Raw genomic sequence first — 17591 nt, 5'->3', positions numbered from 1 at the left:
TCAGATGCTTCTTTAATTAAAATGAAGACAGTAGGGCTTCCCTGGTGGCGCAGTGGTTGAGAGTCCATCTGCCGATGCAGGGGACACGGGTTCGTGCCCCGGTCCGGGAAGATCCCACATGCCGCGGAGCGGCTGGGCCCGTGAGCCATGGCCGCTGAGCCTGCGCATCCGGAGCCTGTGCTCCACAATGGGAGAGGCCACAACAGTGAGAGGCCTGCGTACTGCAAAAAAAAAAAAAAAATGAAGACAGTACAAATTTTAAAATTCACCCCAGGAGGGTTTTTCCCTCCAAATAACATTATTTCAGTTGTCCTTCAAGAAAACTATAAAACTATAAAAACTGGTTTTTACTTTTTGCGGTATGCAGGCCTCTCATTGTTGTGGCCTCTCCCGTGGCGGAGCACAGGCTCCGGATGCGCAGGCTCAGCGGCCATGGGTCACGGGCCTAGCCGCTCTGCGGCATGTGGGATCCTCCCGGACTGGGGCACGAACCTATGCCCCCTGCATCGGCAGGCAGACTCTCAACCACTGCGCCACCAGGGAAGCCCATGTGCTCTGGTTTTATGTAAAGTTTCATTGTAAGAAAACTATAACCCTCACTGGGGTGAGAATTACCTTTTGAGGCTTCCTAACATTTGAGTCACATTTTTGGACTTGATCAAATTAAATTACATTTGTAAGGTGTGAATATAGTATTTCTGCATTTTATCTATATACCAAAACAGACACAGCTAAATGAGTGTTGTCCCCTTTAAAGATGTGATATTGGTGAGCTCTGTAGGACTCTTAATAATGCAGCTGTTACTGGAAACATATGTGTATTTCCCCTTAGAGGAAGTGTCACACTCCTTTAATATGTTCAGTGACAGCAGATCTTCCTTTGAGAGTGAGTACAATATTTAAAAATAAACATTTCTATGAATGAAGTTTGAATATTAAGGTCACCAATCAAATTGCAATATATATTATTTGAGGTTCAGAAGACTAGATGTAACTAAAATATTTTAACTCCCTGTGATTTATAAACCTCCTTAATTTATCTGCCATTAATGAGTCACAAAATGTTTTTAGCAATGATGCTGTCACTGAAGTAAATATAAACTCTCCTAAGGTGACTACTTGCATTTGAATAAACTCATTCTAGAGTGTCATTTAAATAAATAAATAAATAAGTAGTTTCTTTATGCTTACTTTGTGCTTATTTTCCAATTATTTGCACAATTCATGCTTCAGGAATCCTTTAAATGTAAAGTAACAGTCTACTAAGTAAATCAGTGTTTTCATTTAGATATTTTCTATAACTTCTTCCAAAAATGACTGAGGTTTTTTAATGTTTTTCTTTGGCCAATGAATTAATTTTCTATCAGTATTTTTCACACCAGAAAGTATTATAGACCAATAGAAGTTCTATGCCAGGCAGCGTGGAGGGCACACTTCTTACTTCTGCTTGTATATCCAGTGACTACCACAGTGCTTGGTGCCCTGGTAAATATTTACTGGTAGATATTTAGAAAATATTAGTTGCATAGATGAATGGATAAATAAATGATATGTACATATATCAATAAAATGTACATACAAAATTATTCTTGTTATATATTAGTGTTCCAGACTGCTGCATGAACATTGACCCAAAACTTAGTAGCTTGAATCAACAACAATAATTTTTGCTGTTCACAGATCTGCAGCTTAGGCAGGGCTCAGTGGGAACAGCTCATCTGTACTCTCCTCCTCCTCCACATGGTGTCAGGTGGTCTGGCTTGAAATCCAGGGTTGGCTGGGAGGCTAGAGCCTGGAGGCACCTGAAGGTTCACTCAGTCACATGATTAGTGGTGATACTGGCTGTTGCCTGGGACTTCAGCTGGGGGTGTCATCAGGAAACCTGCTTGGATTGCTCATAGCATATTGTCTAGGTTCCATTCAAGTGATCAAGGCAACGTGCAAGGCATTTTTATGACCTTGGAGGTCACATTGGATCACTTCTGTTGTAGTGTTCATCTAGGCAGTCACAAAGAAAAGTCTGCCTGATTTCAAGGGGAGGGTATTTAGAACCCACCATGTGATGGGAGGTGTGTTGAGGTCACATTGTAAGAAGAGCATGTGGGATGGGATATATTGCAGTGGCCATTTTTGGAGAATATAATGTGCTGTACTTTTATATACTCAAATATGTAGTTTTACTTGTAAACTACTTCTATTCATTTTAACTTTAGAAAATATTGTTCCTAAACAAAATTTACCCCATTAAATGGAATCCATCTGGTCCAATAAACATTTTTGGTTCATTTTCTCCTTCCTGCTTTTGCTTGTCTCTGTTCTCTTAAATATGCTCATCTGCCCTCCCAGACCTCTTCCTCACATACATTCAAAGACTGACTGAGGCTTACTCTCTTTCTCTTTCTTTTTTCCTTCCTTCCTATTTATTTCCTCCTCTTCTTTTTTTTTTTTGGTGGCCTGGAAAGCATTAACTCAACTCCACTCACTTTGTCACTAAACATTGTCACTAAACATCAATGGGTGCCTTTTCACAGTTCAAAGAGTAAATAACACATTGCTGAATATTAGCATTTGATATTTATCAAACTGATAAAATGTTTGTAAATTATATATTCTTTCTTAATTGGAAGAATTTTAATTTTCTCTAAAATATCCTTTATGTTACTAAATTTAAATGAATGGAACTTCAAGTCAGCTTAAAGTGAAAAATGTCATTCTTTTTCTAAAACTATATTACTAAATTAAAAAATGGGAATGGTCTTCCCTGAAATTTGATTCTGATGTGGAACAAATTATGATATTATCTACATATGACAAATTTGAGGTGCATACTGAGATGGCTTCCCCCCCCCAAAGAGACTGAAAATCAAATAAGCAATGAGAAATGAAGTTAAAATGATATAACAGTATTTCTTCTATTCAATCCAAAGTTGATTTCATAGGATATTGAAGGAATTTTGGATAAATATCATTGAAGTAGTAAAACATTAATGTTGCTTAATTGCTTGAACAAACTAGAAAAATTTAAATAGTGCGAAAAAAGCATTAATCTTGGGTAAAGAAAGGGAGAGACCAACTTGAAATAGGTCATATAGAAATTGCTTATAATTAATTGCTTTCTAGGAATTAAATTGAAAAAAATAACCAATTTGTTTATCTTATATAGACTCATTTAGAAGTAGGTTTCCCAAGTGAGGAGGGATCATGTCTTCTCTGGACCCTGACATATCCCTGTCATTTGGCAAGTGTCTGTCCTGTGAAGGGTGCTCAATAAATGACTTTGCATGAAAGAATACAATTGCAGTGCTTTCTGACAGTGTATTTTCTAGTCATTTCAAAAAGCTATTGTGTTCTTTAGCTTTATAATGGCCTCAGTATTCTTGATTATATCATCCAGAATATGTGAACCTTGGTACTACTTTCAAAGTTTAGGTTTTGTTTTCTGATTTCAGGGACCATACATAGTGAGGTTACTCCCTCACTTTGCTCTTACAGTCTTTCCTGCATATTGCGACTATAATAATGATCATATCATACATCATATTATGCATCATATTTACTCTTATACATATTTGCCTCCAAGCTTAGGCTGCAAGCAACTCAAGCATTGTATATTTCCCCAAAATTTTGTACTCTCAGAACATAATACTGCGTGGTGACAGCTGCTCATTGATGGTTGAAAGAATGAATGAGAATCTGAATCAAGTGTTTATCCTTTTGCATCTCTACTTTTCATTAAAAATTAAGTCATTTCATCAAAATGATGTTAACCTTGAGAACTTATTATGACCTTATTAAACCCCTTCATTATTGAAAATAATGTGTTGATCTTAATATTAGAACAGATAAATTTTCAAGTTTAACTCAACATACTCTGTAAAGGTTAGTCTATTACCTTTGTGTAGATTGCTGTGTTGTTTCTTTCCTTTTTTAAAGAGAAAAGTAACTTTAGAAATATTTTCCTTTTATTTAAGTAGCATACATTCCTTAAGAGATTTGACTACACTGACCACATCATCTCTCTTCATCCTAGAAGCGGGAAGGAGTGGGCCATACCACCTCAGAATCCAAGGTGACATGTATGGGTTTATTATACATGTTTATGAAAGTTTCTGGGTCCATTAATTCTGCAGAATTGCATACGTACTTTATTATTTGTTCTGGAAGGAGTAATTCGGGTGCAACTTGGTGCAAATTATCACCTGGTCCTTTAGTGCCCACTTTCACAGTCTTAAAAAGATGGAGTGCTAGTTTATGGGTTTGGATGAGAAATTCTGTCATGACCTCTTGTAGGGACAGTGACTGTGTCACATCATCAAGATACATAACTGGCGCTTTTATTACTGAAACATGCCATTGCATAAAGAACCTTGTTGGTATATTGTGGGATGTGACTATAATTTTCATTCCTTGGATAAAAAATTCTGTTTCATCCTTTTCATGGCTAAGATAATCCAAAAGAACTTGGTAAAGAGTACCATTGGAGGACTCCAGGATATGCACAATGGAATTAGGATATATGAGCAATAATCCTGTCACTGCTTCTCCTAGGTGACGTTTCAAAATTGACTGAAACAATTGTTCATAGTATTCAGCAATATCTTTTCTTTCTATGTTTGCTGTTACCCTGGCCACTAGGAACATCCTATGAAGAAGGAATTTCTTTAGTTGTAGTTTTTGCTTTTCTTCCTGAAAATGCAAGTAATTACTACGTGGAACTTGTGGCATTAGAAGACATTCCAGTGGAACATTCTTTTTGTTGGTCTTTCGGGTACGGGCTGAGAAGGACATGATGAGTCCTATTTATTCTTCTAGATGATTCCAGTTTTCAGATTATTACAATATTTACATTATCAGGCTGCCTCTTCAGTGATGAACTCTTTGTTTCTTCAGGCAAAAAAAAAAAGTTTACTCAGTTGATCAAATGCTTTCCAGTGTTATCAATAAACAATGCCTTTGAAATTAAAGAGAATGTTGAAACAAGAATAAAATTATAGAGTTTTGTTTTAAAGTTTACAATGAAATAACTAACACTCACATCCTAGGGAAAAAAACTCTCCAGTAAACTGGGAGGTAGGGAGAAGATAGAACTTACTCTAGAATAAGTTTGTTATGTTGTTGTTTACATTATTATTTTCTTTTTTGATTTATAGGATATTTTTTTCTCAGTGCCCATCCTTGAATCATACACACACCAACACACACACAAAGAGGAATGTATCTGCTGATACTCACTGACAGTAGCATTGATATTACATTAAAATTTCTTTTCATTTATGTAATGATGAATGCAGATTATTCTTTTTTGGTCAAATTTTTCTTAAAAAGGTATTTTTATGATAATTCCCCAATTTCTTTTATGAATTTAACTGGTCAATAATTTTTTTTTAAATCTGGGGATCTCTTAACTACTAATTGACTTATTTTACCTTTACTCAGTACTCTAAAAGTTAATAGTATTGCTTGGATAATTACAGTAAACTTTTGAAGTAACTAGTTTTGGTTCTTTTTTATTTAACTCCTATCAGTAAACCTCAGAAATGGCTCTTTTTTCTTTCTTTCCTTTTGTTTTTTGTTTTTTGTTTTTTTTTTTTTTTTGGTTGTTGCTGTAGGGGTCAGATGAAAAATTCTGTTACTTTTAACTTAGTCTTCTCCTTCTTCTTCTTCCCTGCAGGTCAACTTAACATTTCTTTCTTTTTTCAAGTGCTTCTTCCTTTTAACCTGTTCTCGAGGTCCTGCTTGTCCTCCATCGCTCTTCCAACTGCCAGTGTCTTGGGTGCTCTCAGCTGTCCCGTATTCTATTCTGGTTTCCATAGTGCCCGGGCAAATCAGAATGTTGGTGCTGTTAAAGGGCCAGAGCGCACTGGCAACTCTGATAAATGGTGGACCTGGATATCTTCCTAGACATATTCTTTTCTTTTTTTTTTCGTCCACAATTTATAGAAGAGGAAACCAAGGTATGGATTAGCTGTGTACCTTGCACACAATTCAAATGTGCTCTCGACAACCTCCCTAACTGTCTACTGAGGGTAAAGAGGTATTTATGCACTAATTAAAGACTAAAAGAACACATACCAGTTTCTATGTAATGGTGACTGTTATAAAAACGTTCTTCTATAGGGTTTAGTTTTCTTAATTTAATGTAAATTTAAGTTACTTTTTATTTTATTTTTTAATTAATTTTTCTTTTTGGCCACACCACACGGAATGTGGGATCATAGTTCCCTGACCAGGGATGAACCTGCACCCCTTGCATTGGAAGCGCTAAGTATTAACCACTGGACCACCAGGGAAGTCCCTTAAGTTACTTTTTAGAATAAAAATTAACAATATATCTTAAAATTGCATTCACATGAGCTCTAAACCACAATTTTAAAACAAGGTTAGAAAACACCCTTATTCAATTAAAAAAATTAAACCTTAGAATATGTTTCCTCCTCCCCCCAAAGGTTTGTGTTATCCAAACTAATGATCTGGGTTTAATAATATGCAGTGATAAATTGTCCCAGAAAGTGGAGGCTAAGAGGTGATTTGATATTCCTTAATTGCGTGGTACATAAAAATTGGCTATAATTCCTCACTGTGGTTCACTTCGTCACCCCCTGAAACAATACAGTCTTTCCCAGGGTGCATAGAAACTTACCATTGCCCAGTCTAGAGATCATTCTCACCCTCATTCCTACTGCTTTGCAGAGTGTAATTATGTTGACAGCCTCCTTTATAGCCATCTCCACTCCCTTGGTTTCTATGAGTCTGTACTTTTCTGAATTTCTCCCCAAATCTTGATTTGTGGTCAAGCCCAATTCCTTCTCACACCCACCTCTGGGCAAAGCTGAGGCTCTGTTATCATCACACAGCTCCTCTGAGTCACTTTATCTCCTTGGCCAATTTGCTTAGCACCATCTATGTTTCTGTTTTGTGAGGTCAGGTGGGTGGCCCTTGATACCATGCTTTTCTACAGATAGAATGATTGACATTGCTGATTTACCATGGAGTCTTTCCTGCTGAGTCCAGCTGTAGACTTGGACTGTTTCTCAATCTAAGGCTCAAGACAGATACAACTGATTTGCTGGGATTGACAAAGAAGAAAAAAAACTGAGTTCCCATTCCAGTATTTTTTTTCTGTACAGAAGACTCCAACTTGTCATCTTATTTACAACTCTTCTCCTTGAAAGTACCTCTACCCTTTCAAATTAAAAAATGCCAACATTGTAACTATTGTTTTCTTTATATTTTCCTTTACAAATATCCCAAGTTGTGACTCATTTCACATTTTTCTCTCATCTCCTAGGCCAACATCCTTGGTCTTGTCTTTTCATGTTTCCTAAAAGTTACCTCCCAACTTTATTCTGTTGCTAAGTCCTTTTACTCACTTTGAAATGTGTCTTGATTACCACTGCCTCCTTCATAATCCTAGTTCTTTATTTAGATTATAGTTGGAGTCTTCTACCCTCACTGTTTTCTAGTCTTTTCCACCTCACCTATTCAGCCAAGAGTATGAAACTGTAAGACCTTATGATACGTCTGCTTCATAAACTTCAGAAGATACTAATTTTACGAAGTCTTTCTTGTTTATTTCCCTTCCATAGAATTCTGGGAGAGGGAGCTTCTGCCTTTACCAGATCAGAGTGATTTCTGGCACTTACTTCCAATCCACAATTATGGATTATAACAGAGAAAATGGGGATATGCAACTGCAGGGTTTATTACTTAACACTGGCATTGATCAATGTCAGTGGGAGAATTTATAGGCCATTGCTACCCAGAAGCTCCTTTTGAACACACAAACTTAAATTAACCTTTTATACATAGTTAAGATTCTTCCTCTTCATGACACCATTCTTAAATAAAGCACAACTTTTCTACTTTTTTTGCCCCTATGAAAAGGAGCTCAATTGTGATTTTTCTCCCCATGTGGGCTTTGTGTTTTCCTTTTCTTTCATATATCTTTGTTCTTCCAATATAAACCTGATAGAAAAATGATAATCTTTCATCATTATAATTTCCCATGTAAACCACATTAAATATCACTAAACCATCCCTTCTTCAATAGAGTGATAATCTCTTTTTTGGTGTTGGCTTAAAACATATAAGAAACTGATGTTGACAATTTTGTATGGTTCGACCTAAAACATTTAGAAACAACGGTTTTTACCACCATAGTTAATAGTTTGGTCTACATTTTCCCAGTGTATTTTTCTATTTCTTGATGCATTTTTAATTACTGGGGGGCTTCTTCCAAATTTTACTTTCACTGTCACATGGCGACCTGAAACATTTAAAGGCAACTAACCTTGTTTCCTTGCCTTTCATCAGTCATATTTTTAAGTGTCAAGAGAAAAATTTTGAGCAGATAGGAATAGAAAAAACACAGTTTGGTCTGTTTTTGATTGATTGGTATATGTAATTATAATCGTAGACTCTCCTTTTAATGGACACTTAGCATTTGAGTTTCCAGATGCCACAGTCCTTGTGTTTCATCTATTAAGGGTCAGCTATTTGCCGTCATGTGGTGACTCAAGCGGAAGAACTCTTCTATCTATCCAATGGGATGAAAAGACTTCAGTGTTTCTCCTCCCAGAGAGATCTGTTTAGAGTAGATACCCAAGTTCAAACAACTAACAAGTGGCAGAACCTGAACTGACATTTATTATACTGAGGAGTCCTCTTTCAATTATTCTATCTATCCATTGTTGTTATCCAACTTATCTCACATAAACACACAACATATATTTGTATTTCAGTTCAAGCTGTGCACCTTAATATTCACTATATACTTTACACTCTGGTTTTATTATCTGGAGCCAAATGTTTCTGAAAAAACAACCCCCCAGTGTCCTTTTGTCTTTGTAAGGCAGAAGGAACAGATTAAAAAGATTAAATACCATTAATTGATTATTTACCATGCATCTTCTACTAGATGTTTTTACACTTATTAATCTTTACAACAAGCCTATAAGGTAGATAGAAATTTTGCCAACAATTTATAATAGAGGGAACTAAAGTTATTGGGGGTGCATAGGTACCTTGCACACAATTCAAAAATGCTCTCAACAAACTCCCTACTCTGTCTCCTGAGGGTAAGGAGAAGATGAATTGTTCCCTCTGTCTATTCATGATCACAGGGTCATTCTTTGCTCCTCTATGACATGACAATTCTTCTGGAAATGGAGGATAGCATATGGTTTGGAGAAAGTAAATTGAAAGGAAAATTTCTACATTATACCTGTGATCCAATAAAATTGATGCACTGTCTTTAACTTCCCATTCATTTCAGATTTACCTACACCTTTGATATGCCAGGTAATATCATAGGCACTGTAAGAAACACAAACATGAAAAACACCTGATCCCTAATTTTAGGAGTTTAGAGTCCAGTAGGAGTGTGAGATGTCCATGAAAAAACAATAAATACCATGCAAATGTTGTTCAGTGCTTTAGAAACACTGAGGTAGAAAGAGTGGCGGGGATTTCTTAGAAACTTTAATGAGAGAGTTCATATTTGGGCATGGCCTTCAGGGAAACAGATTTGGGGAGTGGCTTTGTGAATGTTTCTTGAATTCATTACTTTAGAATGTCAGGATATGCATTAACAGAACTTGATTTCTACATGGAATATGAGATCCCACTCTAACCTTTCACTTGTCCTCGTGTACTAGAAAAACAGAAAACTCTAAATCCCATCCGCTATCTTTCTTTGTGTTTTGACATATCTAAATAATTAGTGTAAGAGAATTAATGGCCTAAATAAATGGCTAATAACTTGGGTAGAACCTTTCACTAAGCGTATACATAAACTATTTTTTGTATTATTATTTTTTAATTGAAGTATAGTTGATTTATAGTAGTTCAGTTACACATAAACTATTAAGTATACAACATATACTTGATTTAGCAGAGCAAACCAGAGTGAGCTTCATCACAAAAATCACTAGGTTTTTTTTTTTTTTTTCTTTTGCGGTACGCGGGCCTCTCACCGCTGCGGCCCCTCCCGCCGCGGAGCACAGGCTCCGGACGCGGAGGCCCAGCGGCCATGGCTCACGGGCCCAGCCGCTCCGCGGCACGTGGGATCCTCCTGGACCGGGGCACAAACCCGCGTCCCCTGCATCGGCAGGCGGACTCCCAACCACTGCGTCACCAGGGAAGCCCCACTAGATATTTTAAGCCTTATAAAAAAAGAAAACTAGGTTACCTTCTCCAGCATTGTCTCTCTTTGCCAAAGCATTATGGAACAGTGTTTGGTAATTATTTATCAAGGAGAATGCAGGCTAGAACTGCTTTGTTATTTAGCATAAACACTTAACATATGTCTACTCTTTGTAGAAAAATATGCCAGACACTGTGGAGACATTCTTGTGAATCAGATATTGTATCTGCTCATGAAAAATTCAGTTCTCTTAGTGGAGCTTAAAGTCTCCACAACTATGTTTAATACAGGGCTGGAGAGAAGAAATACTATAATAAAGACATAAACAATGGACACTGAAGACATAAATGCCAGAACAATTAAATGTGGCTGGAAGAATAAGCAAAGCCGAGCATAAAAAAAGATGTGATTTGTATGTCTGAGTGTGTGTAGGGAGTGGCATTGGGGCAGAGATGGGGATCAGGGAAGGTACAAACAAACTGTAAGCTTGAAGCATAAAGGGCAAAGGGCATACATTCACTTCATTAAGAAAATGACAATAGCCTGGTTTGGCTAAAGTGTAGTTCTCATACCACAGAATCTGCAGATTTGTTAAATTGCCAATTCCTGGTCTCTAGCCCTAAAAGGTGTGAGTTGGTACGCTTAAAGTGAGGGCCAAGAATGTGCCTTTTTGACATGTTCTCCCAGTGGCTCTCTCTATTTCACTTTAAGGCAGAATGGGCTGGCTTGTGGTGATTTAAACCTTGACTATTAGAATCACCTGGTGGAGAACTTTTTAAAAAGCCAGCTGCTGGTTCTTATTTAATTAGTGTGGGATGGAACTCTATATATATGTGAAAGCCTCTCTGGGTGATTCCAAGTGTAGCCTGGAGGAGAACTGCTGGTTTAGGCTCGAGGGTGAGCAGAGGAGAGAAGTGGAAGAGAAGAAAAAAGGAAGTTGCAGCCAGTGTTTGGAGGACCCGCACGCCATGCTCAGAGGTTTGAATTTTACTCTGTGTGTAGGCGGGGATCACGGATTTTTTGAACACCTATAATCGTAACTGTGTTTAGAAAGTTGCCTGTGAAGAACAGAGGAATTAGAGGTGAGGGATGCTGGGGGTAGCCAGAGCAGTTTTAAGAACTCTGTAGTTGGTGAATGAGTGCCCCTACTCTCTGCCAGTCAAAAAGTAAGTTAGTCCAACTTTTCTGGAAAGTAATTTGACGATATGGATTACAAGCTTAAAAATCTCATACTCTTTGACTTAAGTAATGTGTTTTCCAGGTACATATCATAAAGAAATAAAATTATTGACAAAGATTTTAATGTAAAGATGGTTATTATAGGAATTAAAAGAGAACTTTGAAAAATTGAATAGCTGTATTAATTATGTTTTACTATGGTGCCTTGAAACCATTTCTGAAGAATATTTTAAATGCAGGGAAAAATGGTTATTCTCTGAAGTAAATAATATAATACACAAAATTATATGTAGCATGTGATTCTAATTTTTTTTTAAATATAGAAACCAGAGTAGAGAGAAATCTAGCCAAATGTTAAAACTGGTGGAATTTGGTGATGATATTTGTTTTGTATATTCCAAATATTCTAAGCCTGTCTACATTATTGTTCTGTTCCAAAGAAGAAGTTAACAGTAAAATACCCCAATAAGGCTGTGGTGTTGGTTTGATAAAAGGTAATGTGCATGTTGTTCTCTTTGTGAGTCTGGGAGAGGCTAGCTTAACAGCCTTCTGATGGGTAGAACTTGTTAAGTGGCAGGTCCTGAATCAGGTTCAACAAGGGGTGCCTGGGCTTAATGACTGAGAGTCAAGATAAGAAGGCACAGAGATGAAAGATGGAGCAGTTATCAAGACACAGTGCAGGAGCCTCAGTCCAGAAAAACCTAACATGACATGAGATCTTTATATAACTAGCCTAAGGCATACTACCGAGAGAAGGGTTGGTCTTTAAAGATTTTAGCCCAGTTGGACAGTTAGAATCTGAACTAAAGCAGTTGCTGAGATTGAGGAAGATATGCAAGTCATCACCAAGCTATTGATGACTTAATCAACTGGATGTGGGAGATGAGAGATGCAAGGATTTAAAGATGACTCTGTGGGCTTGAATGTCAGTAACAGAGAAGTCTACGTTTTTGCGTTCTTTTTTTTTAAATACAGATGGAGGATAGAGGAAAAAGCCCAGATTTTGGAGGAAAAATAGTTTGTATGTATTATGTTGAAGGGGAGTTGCCATAGAAACATGCAGGTATAAATGCAGTTAGAGTCTGGAGAACTAGAGAAGTCTGGATTGTGATGCAAATTTGATAGTCATCTGCGTTGAGGGAAGAGTTGAAATCATGGGAACCAATGTGATTGTAAGACATTGAAAGGAAAGGAGACAGTGGAGGTGGAGAAGAGTACCATGTAAACCTAATTTTAAGAAGTGGGCAAATGGGACCCAATGAAAGAGTGGCAAAACATCAGAGGTGGAGAACAAAGAAAACACAGAACCTTGAAGGTCAATATTGGAGAGAGGTTTAAAAGTGGATGGTAGTGATAAAATTCTAAAGAGAGGTCAAAAAGCTTGAGGACTCAGGTGACCTTCTAATGTTGGCAATTATAAGTTTCCTGGAGGCTTAAAAAAATAGATTAAAAAAAATAGATTCAGTAAAATGGCTGAGAGAAACCAGTTTGCAGTTGATCAGTGAGCCCATGTAGAATAAATGGTCAAATAGTAGACCACTCTTCAGAACATTTGGTGATAAAGAATGAAAGTACTTTGATAGTGAATTACAGAGGAGGAAGATTATAGGGTAATTATGCTTCAGTGATCCTAGGTTTTTCTCTGTTAAAAACTAGCATGCTGTGTTTTTCTAAATTGCTGTTGTGTCCAGCCATGAAGGTGGAGTCTGAGAATGGAATGCATTTATACGCTTTGAAAGTATTTTAAGATCATCACTTCTATACAGAGATGTTGGAGACTGCTAATAACACTGAACTCTGAGTTATGTTTACTTTTCCTCCTTTATCAGATTTACTTTCTGGTTCTTTGGCAGATGGATGGCCTCTAAAGATGTATGGCTTACTAACACACTTGTTGTGTGCTTTATGTCGTGTGACATCAACACAACAAATCATAGTTTTTCAAAAATCTCTGAGTAATGGAAAAGTTGCTTCCTATACACAAAGATAATTATGATTGGAGTAATCTTTATATTTTTAGTACAAGTATCTACTCTGGTCCATATAATATACTAGAACACATCATCAGTAAATTAATATCTACTTTGGTGTTTGCTTTTGGTTTAACTTTGATCAGCGTGCTGTGGGGAGTGGAGAAAAGTGAACTAATAAAAGTTTGGAGTTGGGAGGGAACTTAGCACCACTGACAACAAATTCCTCTTACTGTTAAGGAAGACATGGCACAAAGAGGCTTATTAATAATATGGCGCTCCAGTTGCTTATCTTATAGCAAGGTTGACAAAAACACATATACGTGAAATACGGAAAGAGGGAGGTGATATTTCTTACTAGAGTACTTTTCAGGAAATATGATATATGTTTCAATGAGTAAAGTGGTGCTAGAGCTATTCAAAAAATAGTTATAGGAATCTGAATTTTGTGATGTTCAATAGAGAACCTTTAAGTGTTTTGACCCAGGGAAGTAATATGATGGGTGCCACGTTTAATAGTATTAATAATTGTATTTGAGATGTTTGGAAAGGCATGATTTTAGAGTCAGAAATATCTGCTAAAATATTGTTGTATTCCATATATATAATGAGGATTTAGGCTAGAATGAAACTTTTAAAAACATTTCTTTTTAAAGGAAGAGTATTATTAATCCAAGTCTAAGGAACCACATAATTTTTATTTTATGTAACCAGAGAAGCAATGTAGTTAAAACAACATAGTGAAATATTTTAAAAAATTGTCTGTGTCCTAGACATCTAAATAGATTTTCATTAATTTAGCCAGCAAGCCTTTATCATCCTGCAACCTTTCCAGCCTATGATGAATTCAAAGCTCTTTTGCTCATTCTAATTCAGGAAAATTCCATATTTCTTCAGAAACTACACCCACTAACATTGGCAATTTGGGACATTTCAGAGCCTCATGGGATACTAAATATCATTGGTTTAATGTATGTAATTATAAGGAGCAATCACTTTATTTTTGAAGTGAGTTACAGATAACGAAAGTATACTAGGGTGACTACTTTACTTGGGAGGACAAATTCCCAGGATCTTAAGTAACATGACAGTGGGGGCAGTGTAGGCATCTGGTCCTCCATCATCATTTCTCAGTGCTAGCATCTGCTGGAGATGCATGAATGCCTCTCTGGTCCATGCCTCATCTGTTACTCTAGTTCCTTGTTTCTATGACAGGGACCTCTCAGCGTATATTGCCACTGTTGACCTCAAAGAAAAACCATTTCAATATGAATACTTATCCCAGGAGGGATCCTAGGCAAAACTACACTGGACTCGGTGTGTCTTTGTGTGCTGAAATATTGATAAATAATTATTTTGTGCCTCTTTTAGCCTCGAGAAGTTCTAAGCATTACATTTTGTAAGATATTGGCTGCAATAATTAGAAGGTCTAAACTCCTAACCCAGTGATCTAGTTAGTAGAAATAATTATGATTTCCATGTGAATATTTTGTGTTCTTGTAAAACTTTTAAATTTTCAATTGGCTAAGCCACTTTTGTTCAGTTGTGATATACTCAGAAAAATCCAACCATCGATACAAGATGCCTAAAAGCATAACTATAAAGGCAAAATTCTCAGAATCATATAGTAAGTTTTAGGGTCAAATATTAAGGTCATTTGGATCTCCCACTCCTTAGAATTTTCAACTCTTTTGGCCAAATAGCTTGAGTATTTGTTGCACTTGCTGTTGCACTAGTCTGGCCTAGTCGTTGCCTGACAGGTTAAATTTCTATCTATTCCACAAAATATTGTACCTAATTACTATGGAACCGTATTCAATGTCTATCTCGTGTGTGTGTATAAATTTTCAGTACTAAGACTGCACTACAGTAAAAAGAAAGCATACTTTTAAACTTCAACTCTTGACTAAAGGCCTACTATGGATTCAGGCTCACAGGATTGCGGGAAGTGATATTTAATGAGTTTCCAGATGTGGAGGTGAATGGTGTGACTTGTTTGCAGTATCTCATCCTTAGTTGTAGAATTTGCCTCCAATGATATACTTAAGAACCAGGCTAGTCTTATATTTTTTATAAAATCATTCTCTAAGACCTATGCCTCATAAAAGGAGGAAAATTATTCTATTGTATTGAAAAACAATACTGGCCTAGTACATATCATTTTTGCCTTTAAGAAACTGTGAATTAAAAAATAGTCAATAGCTTTTTTGACTGAAGACAACTTTACACTTACAACTTATACTTTTAAAAAGTGGATCTTTAGAAAAAAAATCTTTTCAGGGAAAACTAAAGCATACTCATGCTCTGCAAAATTTTAAAAATATGTTATTAGGTTGTGATTACTGTTTTCTATTTGACTTATTAATTTGCTTTAAGTGGCATAATTTTACTATCATCCTTTATAGTTAAGCCATTTTTATATGGTGAAATAAAAAGCTGGGCAATGAAAGGAGCAAAAATGAGATTATGTTATAAAAAAGTTAAATTAAAGAAGAAGAGATTTGTATTCGTAGGGTGATGGTAAAGTGAAATAAAATTCAGCCACAGCATACAGGGAGCTAGATTAAATCTTGAATGCTTTGTGTTACATGAGTAGAAAAGACCCATCATCCCTCTGAATACTTGATAACGTCTGAATGGAGAGAGTGTTGCTACAGCAGTATCTGGGATATACAATACAATCAGGGTATCTGAAGCCAGAATCTATTTATCTTAAATTAATCATTTTTCTGAGTAGGCCGATGATAATCCTGGTGCTGGATGCCAATGTCTTTTTATTCACGGCACAGATACAACTGGAGCTCTCCTAGATTGGTGAGAACTATACAATATGAAGGATTTCAGCTGTAACTTTTCTATAAGTTTATGGACTGCTTTTTTGATTTTTGACATTCTTTTGGCATTGAGAATCAGTAAATAATTGTTTCTAAAATGAGCACATTTAGAGCACAATTGAACACAATTAAGTCTATTTTACCTTTCTGCCTTCAGGAGAGTATAAACAGGGTGTTCTAAATATGAAGCAGCAGCATTGTTTCTCCTTCGCTATTAAATTCTATAGTCAAATTGGCGTTTCTATAACTGGAGTGAAAAAGACTCCACTAAGGTGCTGAGCTCTCTGGGTGCTGGGACTCTACTGTCAGTGGGAGCTATAGGGTGCAGGGCAGCATGGTGGCTGTGATACAGCTAACTTCCTATGCCCATGTGACACCACATTGCAGCCCAAGCAATTGAGCTTGCACTTTAATTCACTCTCTCTTCCAAAAAGTAGACTGGAGACGTGGTCTGATTCTTTTTAAATAAATAAATAATAAATTTTTAAGAAGTAGAACTTATTTCCTAAGCTTTGTCAGTTAAGTGTTATATTATCAACTTGCCTGGGGTAGAAGGTAGGGTAGCAAAAAGACAGGGAAGTTTCTTTGCCCCCAGACTGAACGGTTTACCTGTGATTTAACAATCTTCTCACTCCTGCTTTCTCTCCAAATTCATGTGCATATATATGTGTTCATCAGGAGAAAGACTTTAGACATTGTGACTGCTAGCTGTAAAAGAGATCTAAAATTCAGTCAAATGTTGTGGAATATATGTATATGTAGGAATTGTGGTCCTAATGGAAAGAAAGAATCTAAAAATAATTCAGAACTGAATGAAGCAGTGTCTCAACATTGTTGGATTTAATTAAATGGCATAGTTAGGATGAAAGTTAATCTAACTTAAAAATTGGGGAAGGGTATGAGTAAATCTGGAATATGGGCTATGTCACTTTCAACGTTTTGAACTCAACCCTCGCTAAGTTACAAAGTCCCTGTTATAGACTATGAATAGGTCTCAAGGTGACCATTAATGGCACTGACCAAAATCCAGTCAGCAGCTTGGTGAAAATCTCCAACCAACATACAGCTTCAATTGGCTGAGAAGGTAACCTCAAAACTATTTGTAGTGATATCCATTCCTTCATGGATAAAGAGCTTTTAACCTTGGAAGATTTATAATTTACAGTAGAAATATTTAGCATAGTTAAATGTTTAGCAGCAATATTTTTGTGTTAAGAAGAGATCTGTGCATACTTGATATTTAAGGATTTCTAGTGTGTAAGAGAATTTGCCCCACCAAGTAGCAGCCTAGCCTTTTGATCCTATCTTAAAATGTGTAATAGAATAAATTATTTAGATGTTTTGATTGATTCACTTTAAGTTGAAATCGTAACAAGTTACATATAGTATTGGATCATTTGAGATTTTATATATTTATCTATAATCTATCCATCTATTTATCTACCTATCTATTCAGTTTGTCAG

General features: G+C 36.4%; 2 protein-coding genes across 2 annotated transcripts in view; one reads left to right on the top strand and one right to left on the bottom strand.

Moving 5' to 3' along the window:
* Positions 1-17591, top strand: part of ZNF804B (zinc finger protein 804B) — a gene marked incomplete at its 3' end in the record, with an annotated part of 484254 nt that overhangs the window by 33206 nt on the left and 433457 nt on the right. The window lies entirely within an intron of this gene.
* Positions 4027-4850, bottom strand: TEX47 (testis expressed 47; the record flags this gene model as incomplete). Its single annotated transcript, XM_082632304.1, has 1 exon — positions 4027-4850. The coding sequence occupies exon 1, from the start codon at positions 4786-4788 to the stop codon at positions 4027-4029; it is 762 nt and encodes a 253-aa protein (XP_082488430.1). The 5' UTR covers positions 4789-4850.

Source organism: Mesoplodon mirus, assembly GCF_964341445.2.
Source record: "Mesoplodon mirus genome assembly, chromosome: 9".
Lineage (NCBI taxonomy): Eukaryota > Metazoa > Chordata > Mammalia > Artiodactyla > Ziphiidae > Mesoplodon > Mesoplodon mirus.
Note: the sequence above shows the minus strand (reverse complement) of the source record. Positions and strands in the feature narration are given on the sequence as shown.